The sequence below is a fragment of the Molothrus aeneus genome, chromosome Z (assembly GCF_037042795.1).
Source record: "Molothrus aeneus isolate 106 chromosome Z, BPBGC_Maene_1.0, whole genome shotgun sequence".
NCBI classification, from domain to species: Eukaryota; Metazoa; Chordata; class Aves; order Passeriformes; family Icteridae; genus Molothrus; species Molothrus aeneus.
Window position 1 is genome coordinate 32,654,007 of NC_089680.1, and position 23,810 is coordinate 32,677,816.

The following is a 23,810-nucleotide window of genomic DNA, read 5'->3' on the forward strand; positions in this document are numbered from 1 at the left end:
AGTGAGTTAGTCAATATATATATGTATATATGAGAAGAGAGCTTCCCTGGCAAGCCAGGCTTTGGACATGATCATCTGCAGCCATTCATTGTAGATGTAAATAGAACATGAGTGATATATCCTCATGACACCACTCACCAGTTACAAAACCTTGGGCAGATACTGCTTTCAATTCAAAACCTTTCAGTGGTAAGACCCTATGTCTGAGTTTCTTTTCTATCTATTCTTTTCCGGGTGTGGTATTTTTGTAGGAATATCAGATGTATGTCTGTGAGTCTTTTTGATTACTAATGACAAACATTACCCATTCAGAGAAATTTGAACACTTGGTGGACTTTTTTTTGTTAAGGATTTGCTTCTGGAAAGGTCTTAGAAAACACTTCCAGTCATTCAGCAGACATTGAAATTTTTTTTAAAGGACCTTGAGTACTTCTGATTTCTTAATTAAAAATTTGGATTGTTTTATGTATTTATATACTGTTACAATACTTTCCAAAATGTATTAGTGGCAATTGGTTCTGAATTTTTGGAATAATGCTGTGATATTAGTGTGAGGGAACTGGATGAGTTTGGGTTTTTTTTTTCTCTGAAAAATGTTATTTAAATAATCAATTAGCATTTGTTTGTGGTGACTTTTAGATGATTTATGTGGGTCATCTAAAATTAATAGTAGCACAACTTTTCACATAACAGTACTGCATCATGATTTGTTTGACCTACTTTAGGGAAAGGTTGTTGTAAAAAATTTTCAATAATTTAGAATCATAGATTATTATGTTAGGAGGAACCTTACTGTGTTTTCTAGTTCGACCCTATGCTTAAAATACAACTAATTTTGATTAGGGCTTGCTTTTTTTTTAAAGGAAACCTGAACTTTAAAAAGCACTGTGTTTTATATCTCTTGAAACGAAATATTAAGAAAATGAAGAAGAAAAAGAAGAAATGATAAAGATCTGAATGTATTAATTAAGTTGTGAAAGTTTTGAGGGGGAAAATCTGTAGATTAGTTCTAGAAGTTTCTAAGTTTGTAATTGTTCTACAGTGTAAATAGCCCTGTGACTTCAGGTTCCAAATTCTTTAGCCTTCAGTAATGTGTTACTTGTTCATTATCAAATGTCAAAATTTTAAATTGTAGCATTTTGTCACTTCAGAGTAATATAATTCATATATGGGAGGAGGTTAAAAAATCACAAACTACTTGCAATATTGGAGGTCTTCTGGAGGAGTTGAATGAGTAGGTAAATGGTATGTATAATTTCAAATGTGTTTTATCATGCTGCTTTATCACACATGGATTTTATTTCCCTTAAACATTTAAACTGAGTATCCTCTCCCATTCATTTCCCCCTAAGAACAGGAATAAAACCAATTCAAACAATTAGCACCACAGAATACAAGTCTGTGTTCCCCTGGTGCTAATAGAAGTTGCTTTTGCCTGAAATACTGTTCTGGTATGAAAGTGATTTAGTAGCTTGTAATTTACTGTATTTGCTGTTAAGGTAGGAGGAAAAATATGCATGATATGGGATCTAAGGATTTTCTTCATATCTTATTTAGCCTTTTGTTCTTAATAGTGGACTGTAAATATGTTGTTTCTACTGGGCTTTTTTTTGGATGTGTTCAATTTTTAAGTAAAATCCCTATTATTTCAGCTTGGAAGCTTTAAAAATTGCACTTAGTGATGCAAAATGCTGTTTCCTTAGGCCTGCCTTTCCATGATTGCACTGTAGTATAAGGTGCCATAGAGGCTGAGCTCTACCAGCATTGAAAGAATTCACAGAGGGCTGTTTGAGTTACTTCTCAGCTGTCACCCAGGCTTAAAGGTGGTTCATCATCTGTGTTGTTGAAGGGAGCTGAAGAACTGGATCATCATCTTGCTAGTGTTGACAGGGGGGGATGCTATCGCTTTCTGTCCTCCCCCATGTCAGCTTTGTGTTCCTTCCTGTTTTTCTTCTCTGTCCTTTCAGTATGCTGATTCAACTCAATAAACCTCAGTAAATTACTCCTAGAGAGACCACAAAGTAGTTTTTTGCCAGATGCTGAGTTAGTTTGTTGAAGGATCTGAGAAATACTAAAGACAGTGAAGTGGAGAAGCGAGCACCTGAGAGCAGAAGGAACATGGAACTGGAGTAGACTGGGAAGGAGGCAAGAGGAGATGGGAAGAGGAATCTTCTCTCAATGGGTGCAAGCTATTGGGTCAGCTTTAAAAAATAAATTCACCCTCACAAGTACTTAGAATCTGGTATTGTCGTAAATCTTTTCCTGCTTTGAAATAGATTTTTAGAACAGTCTATATAAGTCTAACAGTAGACTTATCAGACATTTGAGAATTATTCGCTACCATGCCAAATGCACTGTAAAACTGCTAATACTACTAATTCAGTGCTGCTGATCTAATTCCCATGAGCTGACTTCACTGTGAAATTAATTGTACCTCTTTTTTTTCTTCCCATCAAATGTTCTTCTTTATTTTCATAAAAGAACATTTGCTCTTTATGGCAGGTGAGTATTTGACTAGGCCTGTGTCCTGACATGGCAAATGTTATGTGAAAGGTTTTAAGACTAGCACTATAATACCTGCTAACTAAATGTATTTGTTTCATGTAAAATTAGTTTGTTTAGATAACTGTCAGTTTTGATGCTCTTGAGTATATTGTCCTGACTAACAGCATAGTTCAGAAGGATAGAAGAAGACAGTCTGTGGACCAAAAGTTAAAGTATTTTATGGCACAACCTGAACACTTATGTAATGTCTGTTCTCAGTCTTCTGACCTGCATAAAAAAAAAAATTACTTAGAACTCATTAGGATATGTGTAAAGTAAGTTCTTTGCCAAGCCTTCAGGGTGAGGTGTTGCCTAGAAGTCTTTTTGTTCAGAGTTACCATGTTCCAACCAACCAGTGATTCATTAGTGACTTTATCTTTTAATTATTTTGCCCCTTTTCAAAGGAAAGGAGTCCCAAAATACCATAATAACTCTGAAATACAGATCTAAACAGATCTATTTCATTAATGAAATTGTGTTACAATGTAAATACCTATTTCGGTGTTACTAACAGGAAAAGGAAAACCTACCACTCCTGTACCATGACTGCTCCCATGCAGCTAGCCCTTCTTTGCTATGATTTCTGTAGCTCATCTATGGCTATCCAAGTAATATACTGAATTCAAACTAATACCTCGTAGTTATAGACACTCATTTGACATGGCAGTCTGACTAAGGAGTTGTACAGCCACATCACACAGTAAGGTAAGGTGAGCAGACTAGTACCAGCTTAAAAAAGCATCCCATGTGGTATTACATGTTTGTCTTGTTTACAGAGAAGATGCATAGTTTTTAGTTGTTGACATTTCCCTTTTGAGCTTTCAGAAGAGATCTCGTTTGCCATACATTGTTGTCAGAGCTGAGAGCTTTATGCCTGAGCCTTGTGATTTTCCAACAAGTTATATATATGTACATACAGTTCTGCTGAGATTTCTATTTAGAATTCCATGTGGGAGGAGAGAAGTTGCATTGTTCAGTAATGATGCATACATGGAAGTAATGTTTTGGCTCACTTGGCTGCTTTAAAATACTGCTTCAGTTTTTCTTACTCAGTTCAGCTCTTTTCTTTATGTGTGGAGTTGTATTACGGGTAGTATGTTGAAATGAGGTGCGTTTTGGTAGGCAGTGTAAAAGAGCTAGACAAAGGTAATTGTTACTGTGCAGGAGCTGTAACCTGTGTATAAGGGAGAGTCACTGATAGGAGTGAAAAGTGGCCAAGCAATCTGTGCTGGTCATAAACTCCTGGGGTGTGCTCTTGCACTGGGTCGCTGTTGTACATCAGGTGGCCACCAGAGCCACTCTATGACTCCCCTCCTCAGCTGGGTAGGGTGAGAATATGATGTGGCTCATGGGTTGAGATAAGGATAAGAAGAAATCACTCACCAATTACTGTCACAGGCAAAACAGAATCAGCTTGGGGAAATTAATTTAATCTATTGCTGATAGATCAAATTTTGATAGTGAAAAATAAAACCAAGTCATAAAGCATCTTCACACCACCCCTCCCTTCACCTTGGGCTTAACTTCCCTACTGATTTCTCTACCTCCTCTCCCTGGATACCATAGGAGGATAGGGAAGGAGGGTTGTAGTCAGTTCATGATGTGTTTTCTTTACCACTCCTTCCTCTTCATGTTTTTCCCCTGCTCTAACATAGGGACTCACCCACAGGAGACAGACCTCCATGGATTTCTGGCAGTGTAAGTGCATCTCATTGGGTGAAGTCCTTGGGGGGAACCAAGTGCTCCAGTGTCCTCCATGAGATCATAGGAGTCCTATCAGAAAACTTCTCCAGCGTGGGCTCCCTTGTCCATGGGGCCACAGGTTTGTCAGGAGCCTGCTCCAGCGTGGGCTCTCTGTGAAATTACTTCAGGGGCTGTCCATCTGTTCCAGTGGAGGGGTCTTCCACAGGCTGCAAGGATATCTCTACACAGGTGCTTGGAGAACCTCCCCCAGATTCTTCTTCACTGACCTTAATATGTGCAAAGTTATTCCTCTCACCTGTTCTTGCTCCTCTCTTGTGCTGCAGTTGTTGTGCCAGCACTCTTTCCTCATCTTAAATGCATAATCCCTACTATGGTGCTAGTGTGGTTGCTGATGGATTTGGCCTTGGCCATTGATGGGTCCATCTTGGAGCTCACTGGCTTTAGCTCTGTTGGACATGGAGGATGCTTCTGGCATCTTCTCACAGATGCCACTTCTGTAGTCTCCCAGTACAAAACCTTTTCCATCCACCTGGAACACCTCTACACACATGTACTGGGGTCCTAGGCTTACTGTGTACAGATAAAGGACTGTTTTAAGTGATGATGTGGTAATGATGTGGTTCGTTTTGTATTAGTAGCTCTTAACAGGCCTAGATGACACATCTTAGGCAAGTATTCCTTATTTCTTGTGCTTTAAACACCCCGTGTTTTGCTTTCCAATATCTTTGTTGGGTTTTCTTGTTTGCTGTTCTGTTTTTTGAACACATGTGGACTTTGAACTTGTTTGCTATGTATGTTTTATCTGTGCTTTTAGTTTAATTAGTTGAATTAGCTCAGCTCTTCTTTAAACAGCCATTTTAAAAACTACCCAAATCCAGGCAATAACCTTGGCAGTGCATTAGCATACACTTCAATTCTCTGTCTTCAGAAGCCTTTTTGAAAAAAAAAATGGACAATTTTTGTGCACTCAGTAGGTGGTCAGTTGCTGTGTTGTTTCCAAATAAGTTACTATAGAAGTCACTTGTTTTTATCTTTTTTAAATCTTAGAAGGCTAGACAGATGTAGTGCTGGATCCAGCACTTCCCATGCTAGTCAGTATTAACTAATTTATTTATGACATCCTCCCTCTCTATCTAGATTTTGTGTTCTCTTAGATGATTTCTGCCCTAGCAGTAAAATGTACTTTAGATCTGTGTGGGAGAGTCTGGCTTTGGTCTGTTACTGCTATAGTAATGCAGCTGATTTTTTTTACCACAAAGGTAAGGATTATTGATGGCAATGCAATCATGCAAACAGCTGGATATCCTGGCAAGTCTTAATCTCTTAACTGTGATGGGTGACATTTAAGTACAGGACCACATGTTTTATGTAAGAGTGAGAAAAGTAGTTTGCCTGTAGTAAAGATTTCATGTAATTGAGTCTTCTGCTTATTGTCAGGACACATAGGAGTATATTTGCTTTTAACAACAATTTCTTTTGTTTGGTTAAAGAGAAACAGTTCTAAACATGTGCTAGGCAAAAAAAAAAGTTGCCTTCTAAGTCCAGTTGCTAGAATTTTGCATACAGATTTTATGTATTCTCTAGCTTTACTTCTTTATAACTCATTGTCTGAACGTCGTTGCGGACTATTGCCAGTGCATCATCAGGAGGCTTGAGTATTTTACTCCTAGGAATGCTGTTCTCTGGACAAAGGATGGAGTATCTAAAATGACTCTTATCTGCAGTACTGTACCTCTCTGACACCAGCTATCTATGGTTCTGCCTGTGAAACTGAATATGCTTCAATTTGAATCTTTAGAACTCTTCTTGGAAATGGCAGGTAATACTGTCTGGCTTCTGACAGCCTAAATTAATAGAAAAATAGGGTGTTCTGTAGTTACTTCTGAAGTATGAAGGAATTTAAGAAGATACTGAAAAAATATCTTTATGACTGATTTCATCTAAAAATGCTTATGTGTCATATTGCAATGTTTTTATAAAATACACCAAAAAATAGAAGTAACAGGGAGGAAAGTTTTGGGAGTATTAGCAAAGGAAATGTAAGACTTGACTCTTCTATGATCAAATTAAACTTTGGATTATGCACCCAGTTGAGGTTAACCTGCACATAATTACACTGTCTGTTGTAATGCTTTTAAAGCTTTTTGAACAAAATAAAAAAATACAGAAAAAATCTTTGTTATATAGTTCAAATATATGTACTGTTAAATTAAAAAAAAAAAGTGTTTTCTGCTGGTTAGAGTGTATCTGCATAATAGTTGCCTAAAATATATGGATTCATTTAGTTGTGAACAATGTAACATCTGTGAAACATGATTCTTAAAATAAATGCAGCATTCAATGGGTATAGAGCTAGTCAGGCCTGTACAGGATGTTACTCTGCTCTCCTCCACCCACTTCTTTAAATAATGTAATTAAAAAAACTGTGAAAGCCAAAAATTCATACTGAGACTGTTGAAGTAAATGAGCAGTAACACTGAATGTCTGTGCTGAGAACTAGTCTTCACTGGGGCATAAAACATGCCACAAAAATTGTCAGTGTGTTTTATGCCAACACCTTGAAAACTGCCTGGCTTTAATATTCTGGGTTGGTCTAGACACTTGGCTAGGTACTCATTTAGTACTGCCTGTGTGAAAATGTCAGCATACAGAATCAAACTGTCTGTGGGGTCTATGGAGGGTGTGGTTTTCATTATGACATTAATTCTGTGCTAGTCCCAGCATCCCAGGTATCTAGTTGTCTGAATACTATCTGGATAGCAGCCAGCTAAAAAAAAAGGCTTTAGCTTGCTTTGATCTGGAGCAGGAAAGCTCCATCAGACTGCGTTATAATGGGAGGTGCTCTGTGCAGCCAGTTTTACACCATCTGTTTCCTGTGTCAGTGCCCCTTCCATACTGGTGGCAGTGAAGCACCTGGACTCTTCATCAGGGTTAAAAGCCTCCATATGAAAGTAGAATCAAAGCTAATTGGTCTTCTGTTCATACCAGCCCGGACTGTTGAAGCCTTGGTGGTTGGTACGCACTCCAGTTCCAAAATGTGAGAGAGAATAGTTCTGTATTCCTTTAAACCACTTATACAGAATCATTTAGGTCAGAGAAGACCTTTAAAATCATCAGGTCCAACCATTAATGTAGAGCTGCCAAGCCCGCCACTAAACCATGCCCCTAAGAGCTACATCTGTGCATCCTTTAAATACCCCCAGGGCTGATGACTGAGCCACTTCGCTGCATAGCCTGCTTCAGTGCTTGACAGTTCTTTCTGTGAAAAAATTCTTCTACTATCTGATCTAAACCTGGCACAATTTGAGGTTGTTTCCTCTTGTCCTGTCACTTGTTGCACGGAAGAAGAGATGGATCCCCACACAGCTGAAAAAAAAAAAATCATTAAAAAAAACAGTCACCAGTAAGACAAGCTCTACATTTGCATTAGGCAAGATGAGGGAAGAGGGTTGGCAATGGTATTTCCAAGTGCTGTATAGCTACACCGTCTTTTTTCTCTTTTTTTAATAAACTTAGAGTTGTCTTTTATAGTTAGTTTATACAGTTCAGGTGACTTTCCTGAACTGTATGAACTAACTATAGTAGAAGCTTCAGTAGAGGCTGATCTACTCTTCTTGGGGAAGATTGGATATTTGCTTAAATACACCTCTTCAAGTGGGTTTTAAGTAAGATACTGTACCATTTTGAGAAGTGCTGTATCTAGAAATCCCATTTAGGTTTTTGTAGGTCTTTCCCTCCCTCTCTCTTCTCTTGGGGAAGGACACATTGCAATAGGGCACTATAGTTTTTCTGCTTCCTGGTTCCTTGGTCGCTGATAGGACGAGCAGCTATTTTTAATCAGGAGTCCGATATTTTGATTTATTTAGGCTAATCTTGTAAAACTTATTCTCAAGACAATTCGCCAGTTCCATGAAAGGCACCTTAGTGCTTTTCTTGTAATGACGGTTCCAAAGCTGAACACAGTATTCAAGCTTTATGTCCAAGCTTAGTGTTTCTCATGAAAATAGGGCGTGAATAGATGGATGGGTGTAATAAGACTGGATGTAACAAGTACTCTCAGGCTGATAACTTTCCTATTTGTTTTGAAGAATTGAAGAATACCCCTATTGAATAGCTCATTGATCTTTGCATTAAACCAAATAAGATTATACTCTTTGGTTTCTAAGTAATTTTTCTTACATGTTTTTTTGGAACTGCTGAATAGACAAAATTTTGTTACCATTTTCATTCAGAAAGCCCTCATTAGTAATAGGATTCTGCTTGCATCGTTGCCTTAGGGATGAAGAATGGAAGCTTATTTTCTTGAATTGTCATTTTTTGTTGCCCTCTAGAATTTGTATCCTAGTGGAGTAGTAGTGTTTCACAATGAAACAGACGTGTAAATTTATTTAATAGTAAGATACTAATAGCCTAAGCAACTAAAAGGAAACTGGCATGTACTGGTAGAGTTTCTCCTTTGTGCAATGGATGGCTTGAGAAGAAAGATTTAGTAGCTTGATGGAAGTCTAATTATAGCTTTGGGACTGAGAGAGGGGTTTCTGGTTGTGCTCGGGAAAAGTAGGAGAAAGCTGGTATATGGCAACTCTGCTTTTAGGCCCTAGTGGTGTGAAGTGGAGCTGAGGAAGATGGTGCATTCTTAGACTAGATGGTTGAAACAAATAGTGATTTGGAATAGTGTAAGACTATTTCATACGGACTTAAGGCATGAATCCAAGAGTATCTGGGTTTCTATAGTTTCAGATTATGTTATGTGTGTCTAAAACTGAAAGTTAATAAAGTGTTAGTCTTACAGACTGCAAGCCCAAAGGCTTGTTCTCAGTGAGAACTCAAATGCTACAAAATGCTGTGTGCTACTGGAAGAGGAGAAGAGCATAGGCAATGACTTTGTGATAGGAGCAATTGTCTGTGTGAAATGGTTTAGGTAACAAAGCAGTTTGCCTTGTGCTGAAGTTTCCTCTTTGTGAGGATTCTCACGTGTGTTTTATATCCTCTTTCCCAGACCTTTCTTCTCTGCTAAACCTTAATAAGTGAAAGCTTTTCCTGTCTTCTTGTGGAATCTGTTACTTTAATGGTGAACATATAAATAGAGCCGCTACAAGCATCTCTGCATTCTGCTCTGCACCCTCTCTCCAACCTTCTTTAGTGCTTCAAAGGTAGAGCTACAGAGATGTTCTAAAACAAACTTTCCATTACAAAGAAAGACATTTTTCATACCCATTCTGGTAACTGAAACGCAGTTCACTATAGAGAGCGATTTCATGGATGGCTTCGCAGCCAGCTTCAATGAACAGATAGAAAATAGGATGTATTTACACCACAGTGTTACTAATCTCTAAGTTTAAATAAACTTGGACTGTGAATATATGCTTTTGAGATGATAATATAAAGGGCAAGAGACTTTGACTTAGAAAATTATATAAGAGGGAAATTAATTTCAGATAATCTTGTCTTTGTAAATACATTAACTACTCCACATGTCTGTATGAGATTAATTTTTATTAAACAAGTAAACATTTTTTATTAGACATGGTGAAAGGTTTCCAGCACTATGTGAAGTCTGCTCAGGCAAATGCTCAAAATAGATGCAAAATGAGCATATACAATAAAAAAAATCATACATCATAGCTAGTTTGTACAAGTGAATTTTCTGCTTCATAAGAACAAAAAGATAGAACAGACAGACTTTGATGTTGTATTTTCTTATATGAATTAAAGTCGTTTTATATTAGCATCTAAGTATTTTTTAAAGGTTAGAATGCTTAGGTAATTCCCATTGTAAAAATAAAATGAATGAAAAGTTCATACATTTGAAGTTTTGTGATTGAACTTTCTAGGAAGTTTTGTTTCATATGGGTTGCTCTCTGTCTGAGGCCACACTGATGAAATGGGGGCTGTGTGTATCCAAAGAACAGACTGACAAAAAACCGCAAAACCCAAACACCAAAAATTCTCAAAAATTTAGAAAGTTGAAAATGCAACTTCTCTTTCTATCTCCTTGTCTATCACTCAGTTTCCCCTGCTCTGTTACCCAGAAGTGGGAAGTGTCTGAAGTAGCATACCTGAACACTACATTATAAATTGTTATGCTAAGTTGCTTTTTCTGTTTTCTTTGTGGTCATATTCATTACCTTCCAGAAATCTTTGGAAATTAAAAAATCAGTCTGAGTGTTGCTCAGTTAAGGTTATTAGAGATGTGCTCATACTTAATTGGCTGAATTGAAGATGTGTTTTGGGGACTAAGATTGTTTTGTTTATTTGTCTGGTGATTTTGTGGGAAGGGGAAGATGACACAAAAGGATAGGCCAAAAAAAAGTTTTTTTAATTGCTTTCACTTTTATCAGCAATGTTCTGATATTTTCATTAAAACTTGTACTTTTTCTGCAGCTTCTGGAAAAACATAAGAATACAGAAAGTATGGTAGAGCTCCTTGAACTGTACCAAATGGAAGATGAAGCCTACAGTAATCTTGCAGAAGCCACCACAGAGCTCTACCAGTACTTACTGCAACCATTCCGAGATATGAGGGAACTTGCGATGCTTAGAAGACAGCAGATAAAGGTAGGGTAAAAGCAACTGAGATACTTATTATTTGGGAAGTTCTGCTTTTTAGTTCCTGTTTACTAGTTCTGTTATGCAGTTTATGGAGTGATATTTTTCCACTCGATGCTGACCCTGTTTTTCTGGGCTCTTCACTAAGATGAGTGTTTTTGATGAGTGCGAACGTCTGACATATGTAGCTAAACACCACCTGTTTATCTTGCTGTCTTACCCTTCAAATGCATGGCTGAATTAAATAGGTCAAACTTAAAATTTTATGGTTGGGAATATTGAGTAATATATAAAATACAAAGAGATGTGCAGTATTTATGCTATTGTATATTCTAGAAGATTATTTCAGGAAACTAAAATGAAAAGTAATTTTCTGTGTAATCTGGTGAACTGTGAAAAGTCAGTAGCTTTTTTTCTGATGTTGCAAAAGACTTAAACTCATGGAACATAAATTAAAATACATAATTTGTTGTAACACTTCAAAGTATATTTTCCTAAGAGCTAAAAAAGCCATCTGAAGAATACTGCGTTTTGGTAAATTTGTTCTGGAATGAGTATGTTTGTTATATTTGAAAGTAATTCTAATCTTGAATGCTTAGCCAGAACTAACAAATGTTATCTTTATTGCATCTTGGATGTACTTTTGGTAAAACTATTAGTTCCTATGCAGATTATTAAGACTACTGCCTTCTGAGTCTAAGCTAAAATTTTATTTCATTTTATCTGTATTGTAAATGTAATTTTATCTCAGCTTGATACCTTGTTCAGTTTTTTTTTTTACCTTGTTCAGTCAATTTTTTTATTGTTTTCAGCTTAAAAATAGTGTTCCTCTCTGGTTTTGAGAAAGAATGAGGGAGGCAAAAGGATTTATGATGTACTAGTTTTATTTTGACATATTGTTGTGAGCCTAAAATAATTTCTCAGAAAAATCAGCAATCTTAAAAGAACTCATTTTATAACATGATGATGTTTTAACTAAAAGTGCTTTTTCTTCTCTTGAATGATGTTACTGCACAGAGAATTGGCATGAGTATTTTTTTCAGACGTATGATACAGTTGAAGCCTATAAACACTTCATTTATTAATATGCTTTCTTCAAAGCATGGTGAAATAATTCCCATTTTATTGGAATTTATAGTAGAGAAAAAGATTATTTGTTTGTTCTTTTGTCAAATAAGAAAAGTAAATATTACAATGAGTAGATATACATATTAAGAGTTATGTTGTGTTTTGCTCTGTTTTGATTTTTTTAAACCTCAGTAATCTCTTGAATTCCGGTTTTAAAATGCATTATTTAATATTCTTCCTGAAAGATTAATGTTGATAAACTTCAGAGGTGTGTTCTGTGGTTGATTATTTTAGTCAATACATAATTTCTTCTAAGGTACATTGTTTTCTCTTCCTAACTTGGCAATTTTTGAGTTAAAAAACTTGGTTGTCTGTATCATGCAGTAGAGAGAGATGCCATGTCTTGTTTTTCCTTTCATCGTCTGAGAGAAAGCAGTACTTGTATCTATGATGACAAAACATATATTATACTGAGTAGCTAGGGTTGAAGAAATGTTTTATAAATAGAACTTGTGCATGAAATGGTTTGTATTAACTGGCTGCATATGTTTTTCTGGCAGGCTTTAATGTTTCAGACTTCTTCTGTATTAGGTATCTGTTTCTGATTTGTAGGAAGTTGTTTTTGTTTGGTTTGGTTTTTTAAGAATTTGGAAGGTTTTAAGTTTTTTAATCAGCTTAATTTTGTCAGTTTTCGCAGTGAATTTAGAAGGAAGTTAATTACATCACCTGTAATCTTTGGGAAGAGTGTTTTCTGATTTCGGAGCAGGACATAAAAATTGGAATATATGTCATACGGTGTTAAATTTCTGCTGTTCCTGTGAAATTTTAAGGAAGAGACAAGCCTATAGGAGGCAAGGGAAAAACAAAAACAAAGTTCTGTCTTCAGTGGAAGCTTACTAGAGAGGGACATCTGTATTGTACCCAGATTCCTTCTTTGAGGAAAAAGCTCACCAAACAACAAACCAAACCAAACAACAAACAAAACCAACTCAGAATAAAAGTTCATAACAAGGTTAGAAACCATGTGGAAGCTTGGAAATGTAGATTACTGCTGCCCATTATAGACATGATAGAATCTTGTTTCATTTTATATTTTGATCGTACACTCATTTTTCAGGTGTATTTTGCTTCATTTAGTGTAAAGGATGGAACATTTAGGTGTGTGAAGAGTCAAAGCTGTGAAGTAATTAAATCTTTCTGGATTTGAAAAGCAGGATAAAAAAGGTATAAGATCATGAAAGGAAAAAAAGCTGGGTTATTATGAGATGAAATGTCACTGTGGAAAAATAACTTCTAATGGCATTTCTGCTTAATTACGGGCTAGTCATTGGACCCTAGAACAATGTGTTCAGTAAGTGATATGCTTGTCTTTTTTTGGGCTTCCAGCATCAGAAACCTGGTTTTGTTTATAAAAATGCTCTTTATATGTAAGCGCTGCTCAAATCCATGGGGACTTCCCTCCACGCATGTCAAGATGCTTACCGGATACCATGCATTCTTGCAAGAGCTGAGCATTACAAGCACAGCTGTGTTTTGGACTTAAATCTTTGTATGTATGATATGGGAACGACCTTGCTTGCCCCAAGGCCTTTATGAGGGACACAGAAATAAAAGCCAACTTGTAATGAATGGTATTATCAAATTGAGAAATGCCTATCAAAGAGGCAAGTCTGAACTCATTTCAAGATTAAAATAAAGATTCGCTTACTAGACATACTCAGTGTTTTGTATGACTGTATTTTGTAAGGTAAATGTGAAAAGTTGTATTTATAAGCCAACCGAACAGTCCATATGCTCACTGAATGCTGGAGAAGGCATAATAAAGGAATTGAAGACAGTATTATATTTTTTTATATGCATAAAAGCTGGGCTGGATTTGTATAGGCATTTTCTGATTTAATTACAGACTGTTGCTGGTTTAGTTGTAATAATAGGTAAAGACATTCAAGCAGTGAGTTCTAGCATGGTAATTTCACTTTATGCATTACTGGCCCTTCTGATTTCACCTTTTCTTTCTGATTTCGTTGTGTATTATATAGGCGCCAGGCAAGTGAAGCTTGATACTCAAATGCTGTTTTACATGTTTTGGGCTCTCTGTATATTCTTCCAAGAACTGGTTAGGCAACTGTGAACATAAAACCACAGGATAAACAATGTTCATAGATTAATCTAACATTGATATTGAATTTTAAATGGAATTTAAGATACTCTTTTTGCTAACAATCAGACTACTTGGCAACTAAGAAAGGGTGTTAAATTTTTGATTCTAAAAATGTTTCACATTTATGCCCACAAATTTTTCCTTAATCAAAATAAATAATTTCCCTGTGAAAAAATGCTTATTTTTTGTGTGTGCAGAACACACATTGCCATACCAGAAACGTTGGAGGTAGTAGTGTCATGGTTTGACACTGGCACAATGCCAGTGCCCCCATGAAGATACCTTCTCCCTGGTTTCTGCTGTGAGATGTGACCAGGAATAAGCAAAGCAGGCTCCTACTTAGGGAAAAAGAACCAGAACTTTATTAACTACTCTACAACTACAAATAAAAAGAAACGCACTCACAGGGAAAATGAAAACCTCACAAATACATTTCCTCCTCCCCCCACCAAATTTCCAACACCATACATTTATTCTTCAAATCACCAACTCTTAGTCTAGCAGCACCTTTTAGACAATCAATCCTCAGTTCATCAAGAGGAGAGGAGTCCTTCTTGTGCCATGGGCTTCCCCTGGAAACACAGCTGAAGCCTCGTGTGTTTCTGTGTCACTCGTGGCACCGCCCGGAGTACATCTGCCGTCGTGACTTCTTCCTTTCCATGTCCAGTGCTCTCACCACTGAACACGGACCAGAACTGCTTCTAGGGTTGTCTTTTAAGGATGCTCTGTCCCGATCCAAAAAAGGCACAGTCTCTCCTTTGGGACACCTGTCCCCCCCATATTTTTTCACCCCCTGGGGCCGAGGGGCATCAACACTGAGCAGTCTCTGTATCACAAGGAACATGGGTCTGTCCATCTCTCTTTTGGGACACCTGTCCCCACAATCTCTCCTTTGGGACACCTGTCCCCCCCATATTTTTCACCCCCTGGGGCCGAGGGGCATCAACACTGAACCCTCTTGGTTCTGAGGCCATTGCCTCCCCCTAGAATGCAGTCTCTGTATCACAAGGAACATGGTTCTGTCCATGGCTATACAAAAAGAGTCCAGCAAAAGCTACTCCATCATCTCTTCCCACTAGGATTCTTCTCTATTCTTCTACTATCTCTCACTCGCCCAGACCTCTCTCACACTGGCCCATTTCTTTCCTCATCTTCCACTCTATCTTCTAGGAAAGGTCAATGTTCTGTAAAGTTCTCATTTTCCAAAAAGGGGTTAAAAGCTCCTACAAGCGGCTGGCTGAACCCCCCCCTCTTCTCCGTCCCAGCCGTGCTGCCGGCACAGGCCCATGTTTATCAAGTTTCAAGGTTACAGTCCCAGGCAGCGGCTCTTTCTCTCTCTCTCTCTGTGTCTCTCTCTCTGTGTCTCTCAGGGGGGGCTGCCCGATGGCTCCCGGTGTCTCTCTCTCTCTCTGTGTCTCTCAGGGGGGGCTGCCCGATGGCTCCCGGTGTCTCTCTCTCTCTCTCTCTTCCACCCTTCCAACCCCGGGGCTCAGTCCTACCTCTCCCGGCCACATGGCTTTCCCCTCCCCCTGCCCAGCCAGCAGCTGGGCTGGGGCAGAGACCCGAACTCTCTCCCGCCGGAAACCCAAAAGAACCCTCCCAGGGGAGAGCTCTGCTTTTAACCCCGTGTTCTCAGAGGCGTGTCCATGTCCCAATGGCCAGGTTAAATGCCAATATTAAAGAATATCCATTGGCCAAAAACACAGCATCCCAAAAAACACATTTCCTGTCAAACCACCACAAGTAGTCATCAATATCTGGAAATAAAAATGCTAAGTGTTTCTGAAATTTGGAAAAATCAGAGTAGGTACCTCTGTTCTGGTGCCTTTGATTTCAGAAAGTTAAATCTAAACTTTGTGAGATCCTCCATATATAGCACTGTGTTCTTCAGAAAGTATGTAAGGGAGCGATGAGCTTGTGGTTAATAGTTGGCTGTAGAACTACTAGCCAGGTTACTGTAATCAAGCTTTAAGTCCCGTAAGACTAAGACATGAAGGTTTCTTTGATACAGGATACCAAATCTGGTAAATTAGAAAAGACAAAAAATTTATTTTAAAAAATTACTTCATGGGCTAAACCTCGAAGGCTTTTTTGTCTGTATGTCTGTGTTCACCAGTCTTCATGCAGTCAAAGAAACTACCTTGCTACTTAGAATTTTTATGGCCTTGTAGTTGTGGACAGTATTTCAGTAGTGATGAATAGGCACTGGGTTTGTTCAAGCGCCAAGTGAAATCAGTGGGAGGCCTTTTCTTTCCATGCTTGAGGGTTTTTTGTATGTCCTTGATATTGGACTAAAGATAAAATGTAACAAATTGCTTCACAACCTACATGTAGATGCCAGCAAAACTTCAAAACATGCGTTATTGAAGGTCTGAGTTGAGCTGGTTTTGCTTAACTGGAAACTGATAATATCTCATTATGGGTGAAAGCTTAGAGCCACCATTACATCTCAGCTCATCTCCAGGAAATGAGCACATTGAAAACTTACTGTATGTTAAATATATTAAACATACTCGTAGCTTCATTGCTTATGTGTTGATTTTTACTTGCATGTTAGTTCACATGAATGTGAAGAGATTTTAATGACTTCAGATACATTAATATTGAAGTCTATCACTGGAGGCTTGAGATAAGAGCTGCATATATGTTGATGATTCATAACATCCTGCTTTTAAAAATTTTGAAATGTTTTATTAGTCTGTCTGAAAGTTTGCTTCCCTCTCAAGCTCACTTATGCAGATTCTGGTATATTAAAAATACAACTCTAGCTCAAACTATGTTTGAATTCCTTGTTTAATATATTGTGGTGAATTGCAGTAGTGAACTTTATAACTAATTTAACTTTGATTTATGCAAAATTAAGTACTTAGAAATAAATTACATTGTATTGAATATGTAAAATTTTGGTTAAAAAATAGTTTAATGAAGTATGAAACAAGTTCAAGGGAAAAGAAATTTAGAGATGAGAACAGCTGGCAAAACTGAGGGAATTACTTTTAAAAGTACTTACAGAATATTTTGTTTTAAAAGTCTCTAATCACATAAAGATGTTTTGGAGAAACTGTAAAACATCAAAGGATTTTTAACTTTTTAAAAAATCTATTTGCAGCTGAATGCATGTCCTCGCATTATTAGGAATAATACTTAAATAAACATAGCTTTTGAAAAACCTGTAGACTGGAGAAGAAATCTAAGTTTATGCAAAATGGTCAGAAACGTCAGGGAAATTACTGCTTGCTTGTTTGAGAATATGCTGCAATACGGTGAATTATGCTAATTGTCTTTATAGTTTGATTCAAGAGGATTGTATGTCAGTCTCTGTTTACAGTCTGGACTATAAATCCTCTAGACTATTATATGAACTCAGAACAGAATATTTTGCTGATTTAAAGTCAGGACCTTATGGACTGTCTCAAAAAGAAACCTGTTCCAAAGAGGCAATCTGATAGAAAGCAGGCTGGTACCCTAAATCATTTAATGAAACTTAGGTCCTGGTAAGAGGTAGCTGACTACAAAACTGTGGTGGGTGTCTGATTGGTTAAATCTGCTTGTCTGCAAAATGAGTAGAGTACAAGACTGCTCTAGGTATTCAGCTATAAAAGTGGTTAATAAGACTTGTAGAAAAATTTGATTATGTTAGAATGCTGAAAGGTTTATTGTTTAGTTTTTTTAAAAGTCGCAGTACAAAAAGCTGGTTTGGATAATAAAATGGTAGGTGAAATTTCAATAAGTAAAAATTAATGCATGTGCATTAATTTTTAAAAATTAATGCATGTGCAGAAGGTTGATGACAACCTCCAAATGCAGATATGTGTGTTTATGTACACCTAATTAACTAACTACTACTCTTGAGGAAAAATGTATAAGATTTATCTTGAGTTTGCTGCCAAATGCAGCAAAATGGTGCTTGTGCCAAGCACCAAGTAGAAAACATCATACTTTGGTGTACATTCATGGTATATTTGCATCTTGAATGCCAGAGTTTTAGTTTCTTCCTCTCAAAAACACACCACAGTATCAGAATAATGACAGTATGGAGCGTAATGGTGTTTTCCTATTAAGCATCCTCAGGGCTAGACCAGATTGGATTTGGATTGCCTTAGTTTGGAAGGCATGTGATTTATCAAAGATCAGAAAGATATATAAATCGTGAGTGTTAAGGGGTAGAAAGTATAGAAAATAGGGGTACCTCAATGAACCTGTGGTGCTTTAAAACAACCTACAAATAAGGCAGAAACACATTCTTAGTACATCTTACTAAGAAAATTATTGCTCTGTGGCAATCATTTCCACAGTTGAACTGTGGACACCTAATATATGTGTGTTCAAAAGGAGAATCATTAGTGGCTATTAATGATTCAGATTAACCATCAGTTTAGCAGGCTTGTAAAAGAATTTGGGAGTTAGCAATGTATCTGTACCTTGTCTTAATTTTTTTTTTCTCAGGTGTTAATAATGGAGGGAATAGTGCAGAAAAATGCAGAATCAGTGTATCCGTTCAAAAAGGCATCTTGATGGAACTTGGAAAGGCTGGTGAACATGCAGAAAATTCTAAATTATGTGTCCCTGAGGATTAGAGTCAAGGAGGGTGAACCCTAGAAATGTGTGTTGTTGTTTTTTGGGGTTTTTTTCAGTGTTGGAGATAGGGAAAGAGGGAAAAGGAGGAGACTTTGATGCAATGTTATTCAAACTGTGGAGGTCAAGGAGAGGGACCAAAGGCCTTCAGAGGTTGAAAAATTTGCTGAGAGTTTACAAAAAGATTTTTTACCTAAATATCTTAATTACTTGAAATCTAGTACTTTTTAGTACTTCTTTTCAGTAGTGCTTTTTCAGTACTTAAAAAAACCCTTTCTGTAAAAAGCTTTCATCATATTTTCTAACCTCATACTGAAACTTAAAAGACTTTATTTGCTGGTTGTTACAGTTATTTTCATTATCTATGTTCATGGCTATTTATATGTCTTTAATCTGATTTTTTCTGGCTAATACTTTTCTCGCTATTTCTCTTTTTTCAGTATATCTGTATATAAAAATTGTCAACCATATTTTTATAAACTCTTGACATATGTATATATGCACTTAACATTTCTTCTATTGCATATATTAATTTTTTTTAACTGAAGATTTAAAAATCCATCCAGTTATTTTCATGCACAAACAGAAACTGAAAACTGTCTGGAAACATTCAAGCCCACTTGCCTTTGAATTAACTTGGCTTAAATAGCATTTTCAAATAACTAGAAGAATATGTCTTCTTAAAAGTAGATTTTCTGAAAAATCCTTCTTTTTGAAGGTGAACTCTCTTTTAGTCTAGGTCTCAGTCAGTGAAGCTGAAACGTATGTGGAAAGGTTTTATGCTATACAGATGAATGAGTAAGGAAGGTGTAATGCTGGGTACACTGTTTAGCTTTAATTCTGTCAATTTCCAGTATAAAATACTGTTTTTAACACTGTACCTCTTAACATAAATGCTTGTGTGTCTTGGGAAAAAATACCAGTTAAATAAACCCAGTCTTTCCTCTTATGCTTGCCCTAACCTACATCTTCTATGATTTTTCTCTTCTGACTACTTTTTAGTTTTTCAGCATTCTCCATCATTCTGGAAAAAACATTCACCACTGCACTTCACAGTAGTATGACATTACTATTCAGTCTTCTTTCTGTATGTCCTAACATCTTGTAACCTTTTGGTTTGTTGCTTCCTTTACAGTCTTGACTGAATTGTATATGTTGTTCTCCTGTGTTTTAAGATAATCAAAACTCGTGCAGTTTGTATTTTAGTCCCAGGTGCCAGATATTTTGAGGAATCTAGACCATGCAAACTAAATGGGTTTTTATGTATTAATACTGAAGTCCATGTCCATATTCCTTAGGGTAAAACTGTGAAGCCCTTTTCAAAGCAGAATGCTTTCACCTAATATATTTAGAGCTGTATGTACAGAATTATAACTTATTTGGGGAAATAGTGTTGGGTTTGTGTTAACAGCTGGGAGCACAGTTAAATTAAAAACAACAACAACAAAAAAGTTAGTAGGACTAACTTTGAGAAGTCTCTGACTAGATGCTGAAATGCATGTTTTCTGGCTGCTATGTCTAGCAGGCAGTGGTTGGACTTACTTGTTTGACCTCTTGGAGAAGGCAGATAGCTGAGCCTTTGATCTGAAACATGCTTTCATGTATAAAGCCATTTCCATTTTGTGTTTTGCCACTGTCATCTGCACTACTCACTCAGCTTACTTTTTTTTTGTTCTTATGACTAACTGACCTGCTGTTACATGTCACATTTTTCTCCTTTTCTACCTCTTACAAGTCCATCCAGGAGAAGAATAAGAAAGGGAGCTGGAGAGATGTGACATATACCTGCCTAAGTTATTACATGGCCTGGGCCAAGTCTTACTTCTGTCAATCTTGGCCATTGTCCAGAAAAAACCATAAAAAGTATTAAAGACCTTCACTTAGTAGATGTATATTATATGTGTATCCCACCGTTTCAGGCCTGTTGCTTATATTTTCTTGGAATAAGCTTACTTTGGTCTCTTCATAACTTCACCGTAATTTTCCAACTGTTCTACAGAAGGATATTTCCAGTACAGCATTGCCTCTGTTGATCCATCCTCATTTGCTTATGGGCTAGTTTAGGAGCCTCCTTTCAGTTTGTTTTCTCTGAAGAATTCGTTTGTTCTCCTTCCGAAACATACCAATACAGTGTTGAGATGCGTTCTTTTATGTTCCATTAGTCTGATGAAAATAGGTGTTTGTGCGATGTGTTGAAGTTAATGGCTTCTGCTGTTTGTATCCCTTCTTCTGTCTTTTGTGACAACTACTTTTGTGAAAGCTATCATAATTTTCTTAGCTTCAAAGCATCATTTGAAGTAAAACTTGTAAAACATGAAAGTCTACAAAAGCAAGCTTCAGCATCGGGGAAAAAAATCATAGCAAATTTTACTCTGAAGCTTGGATTCCTCTCAAGGAGAATATAGGATTTTTAAAGGAAGAATAGCTGGATTGTTTTATTGGTAAAGTGATGAGTAGAAGAGAAACTGTAGATTTGGCTTCTCATCTAGTTGTGAGATTAGTGATTTTTCTGTAGACCAGGCTTTCTCCAAAACTTTTGAGTCGAAATGAGCAATTCCAGGCCAAAAGCTCACTTTGAAAAAATGCTAGGTAACTGCAAAGCCTTTTAGGTTAGGAAGAAACTTCAACTACATTAGACTTTCTTAATTTTTAACTGAAAATATAATTAAATCAGAAGTAGATACACAAATTTACAAGAAATGTCATTAGGTGACAGCACTTTTGAGTTATTCTTTGCCTTCTTTTAGTCATATTTAACATGGATAATAGTAATTTAAAAATTATTTGTTTAGTCTCTAAAATGACATATGCTCTTTTACGAGCTATAAAAACTGAAGATGCTTGCATCATAAAGGTGAGCAAAATAAAGCATAAACAGGTTATGCATATATTGCAAACAATAATGGAATGCAGAAGCATGTTAGAGCTTCCTATAATTCCATAATGAGAGTTGTCTTACATCAAGGTGATTAATTATTGAAGAGAATATAGAAAACAAAGTCTTCAAATTCACAAGCCTGTTCATGTTGATGTTTAATAGTCCATGGCTACTCCCTTTTCCTTTTTAAAGTCTTAGCTAGGACAAAATGAGGGAGTGGTCACTTCTGTCCTGGAGGTGTTTGCAGGTGGGTAGAAAACTTGCCATTTCATAAGCTTCAAACTCCAGAGGCATGTTCCTTATCTTTACTTCTCAACTTTTCCCCCTATTACAGCTGTAGTCTTCATTTAAGCTATCTCTTTCCCCCCATGGGCTTTCTTTCTATTTCCTGTGATAACATATGCTATGGGTAATTTCTATCTTGTATATAAATGTACCAAAGTTATATTTTTTAAATTGAATATTATGATGTAGTATATATTTGTATAGATTTTTCTCTAGTGACATTTTGTTGGACTGAGATATAATGCCCAGACCCCTGTTTGGCAAGGGGGATCATATATTTTTCACCCCCATGTCTCAGTTCTTCATCTCTGTTTTTCTCTGGAGATTCTGTGTCCTGCCCAGGATGACAAGCATAAGTTTAATTAATGGCCAGTAGATTACAGTAATTCTCTCGCTAGGTTGCACTTGAGAACTGGTAATTCTTCTAAGTTGTTGGTGCTGTCAGGTTATGCACTCATAATATGGCTATCTTTTTTTAATATGTTTTCCCAAAGTGTGCCAGGTCCATGGCTAAAAGTGTCTTTTTGTATGCCCTCTATTTTCTAGTTTGTTATAGTTATTTGGTTTTGATTATAAGGAATGACTGTAATTACCTTTGGAAAGGTTGCAATTAGTATTTTCTTTTATACTGCGGGGTTTTTTTTTATTGTTTCTTTTTAATAACTGATTTTCATTTTTACTTTTTGATGGCAAAATTGAATCAGGTGGAATGAAGTGACTGGATGGGAAGAGATTGGTTTTCCCACAGGGAGCATTGGATCACCTTCAGGTCAATGGAGTGGCTCTCAGAAGGCCACTGGGCATGTGTGTCAGGCAAACCCAGCAAAGCAAGCTTGGGCAGGAACATCACAAGCCTGAAGTGAGAAGCAGGGAGCAGTAGCCAGCTAGATCTGAGGCACCAAAGGGACTCCTGAAGTTTGCTGCCACTCAGAAAGTCATTGACCTAATAGAAACACAGGTGGGAGCTGTCTTCAAGGAGGCAGTGCAGACTCTATTATTTGTATACTGTTCTGGAGTCACCTTTTGACAAGTCTACTTTTCCCAAAATTAGATCCTGTCTTTCATGTATCTGAAGAGTAACAAAGATCTTTGTGACTGAGAATTGTTACTCCAGCCTGGCAGCTTGTTCTTGAACTTTCTCATTTGGAATTTGTCACCTTGAACTCAGTTCTCTCAGGCTGTCATAGCTGTGGAGAGGTTGTGGCTGTGGTAGTCTGGTCCAACAGCTTCAGAAGTGAAGGGAACAAGCTTTTCAGTTTAAGGTTCATCCTCAGCTTCTAGCCATTCAACTTTATTCAGAAGGCATGTGGGATATTTCACCTGTCAAAGACAGTTCTCCACTCGTACTTAGATTCTGTCTTCACCTTTAGATTGAATGCTGCCTTTGTAATAGTGAGAGCCTCATTCTTTGTCATAGTTGTACTGTGACCATCAACTAAACTCCACACGGCTGGAGGAGTTCACTCTAGCTCAGTGGTGGTGGGAAGAGAATAGGAAGAGTAGAACTGAGAAGACTCATGAGTTGAGATAAAGACAGTTCAATATGCAAAGCAAAAACTATGCACGTGAAAAAAGCAAAACAGGGAATTCATTCACTGATTCTTATGGGCAGGCAAATGTTCAGCTATCTCCAAGAGTGCAGGGTAACAAACAGTGACTTAGAAAGACAAACACCCATCCCTCTGAACATGACCTACTTCCCTCAGCTTTATTGCTGTGCACAGTACTCTATTGTATAGAATGTCTCTGTTGGTCAGCTGGGGTCAGGTTTCCCACCTGTTTCCCTTTCCTACTGGGAGGAACTCCCAGTCTCCTCACTAGTGGAGTGGGGATGAAAAGCAGAAAAGGCTTTGGCTCTGTGTCAGCACTGCTAGCAATAGCTAAAATATCCCTGTATAACTAAGACTGTTTGCAGCACAATTCCAAAACAGAGCCCATACTAGCTAATACGAAGAATATTAATCTAGCCAAAACCAGTACATCCATCCTCCATTATTTCGTGTCATCAGAGCCAGAAAGTTAACACTCTGTCTGTGTGTCCCTTAT

General features: G+C 37.2%; 1 protein-coding gene across 1 annotated transcript in view; it reads left to right on the forward strand.

Moving 5' to 3' along the window:
* Positions 1-23,810, forward strand: part of JMY (junction mediating and regulatory protein, p53 cofactor) — a 66,560-nt gene that overhangs the window by 6,884 nt on the left and 35,866 nt on the right. The window contains exon 2 of the mRNA XM_066569180.1: positions 10,633-10,806. Coding sequence (XP_066425277.1) covers positions 10,633-10,806 — 174 coding nt within the window. The remainder of the gene's footprint in view (positions 1-10,632; positions 10,807-23,810) is intronic.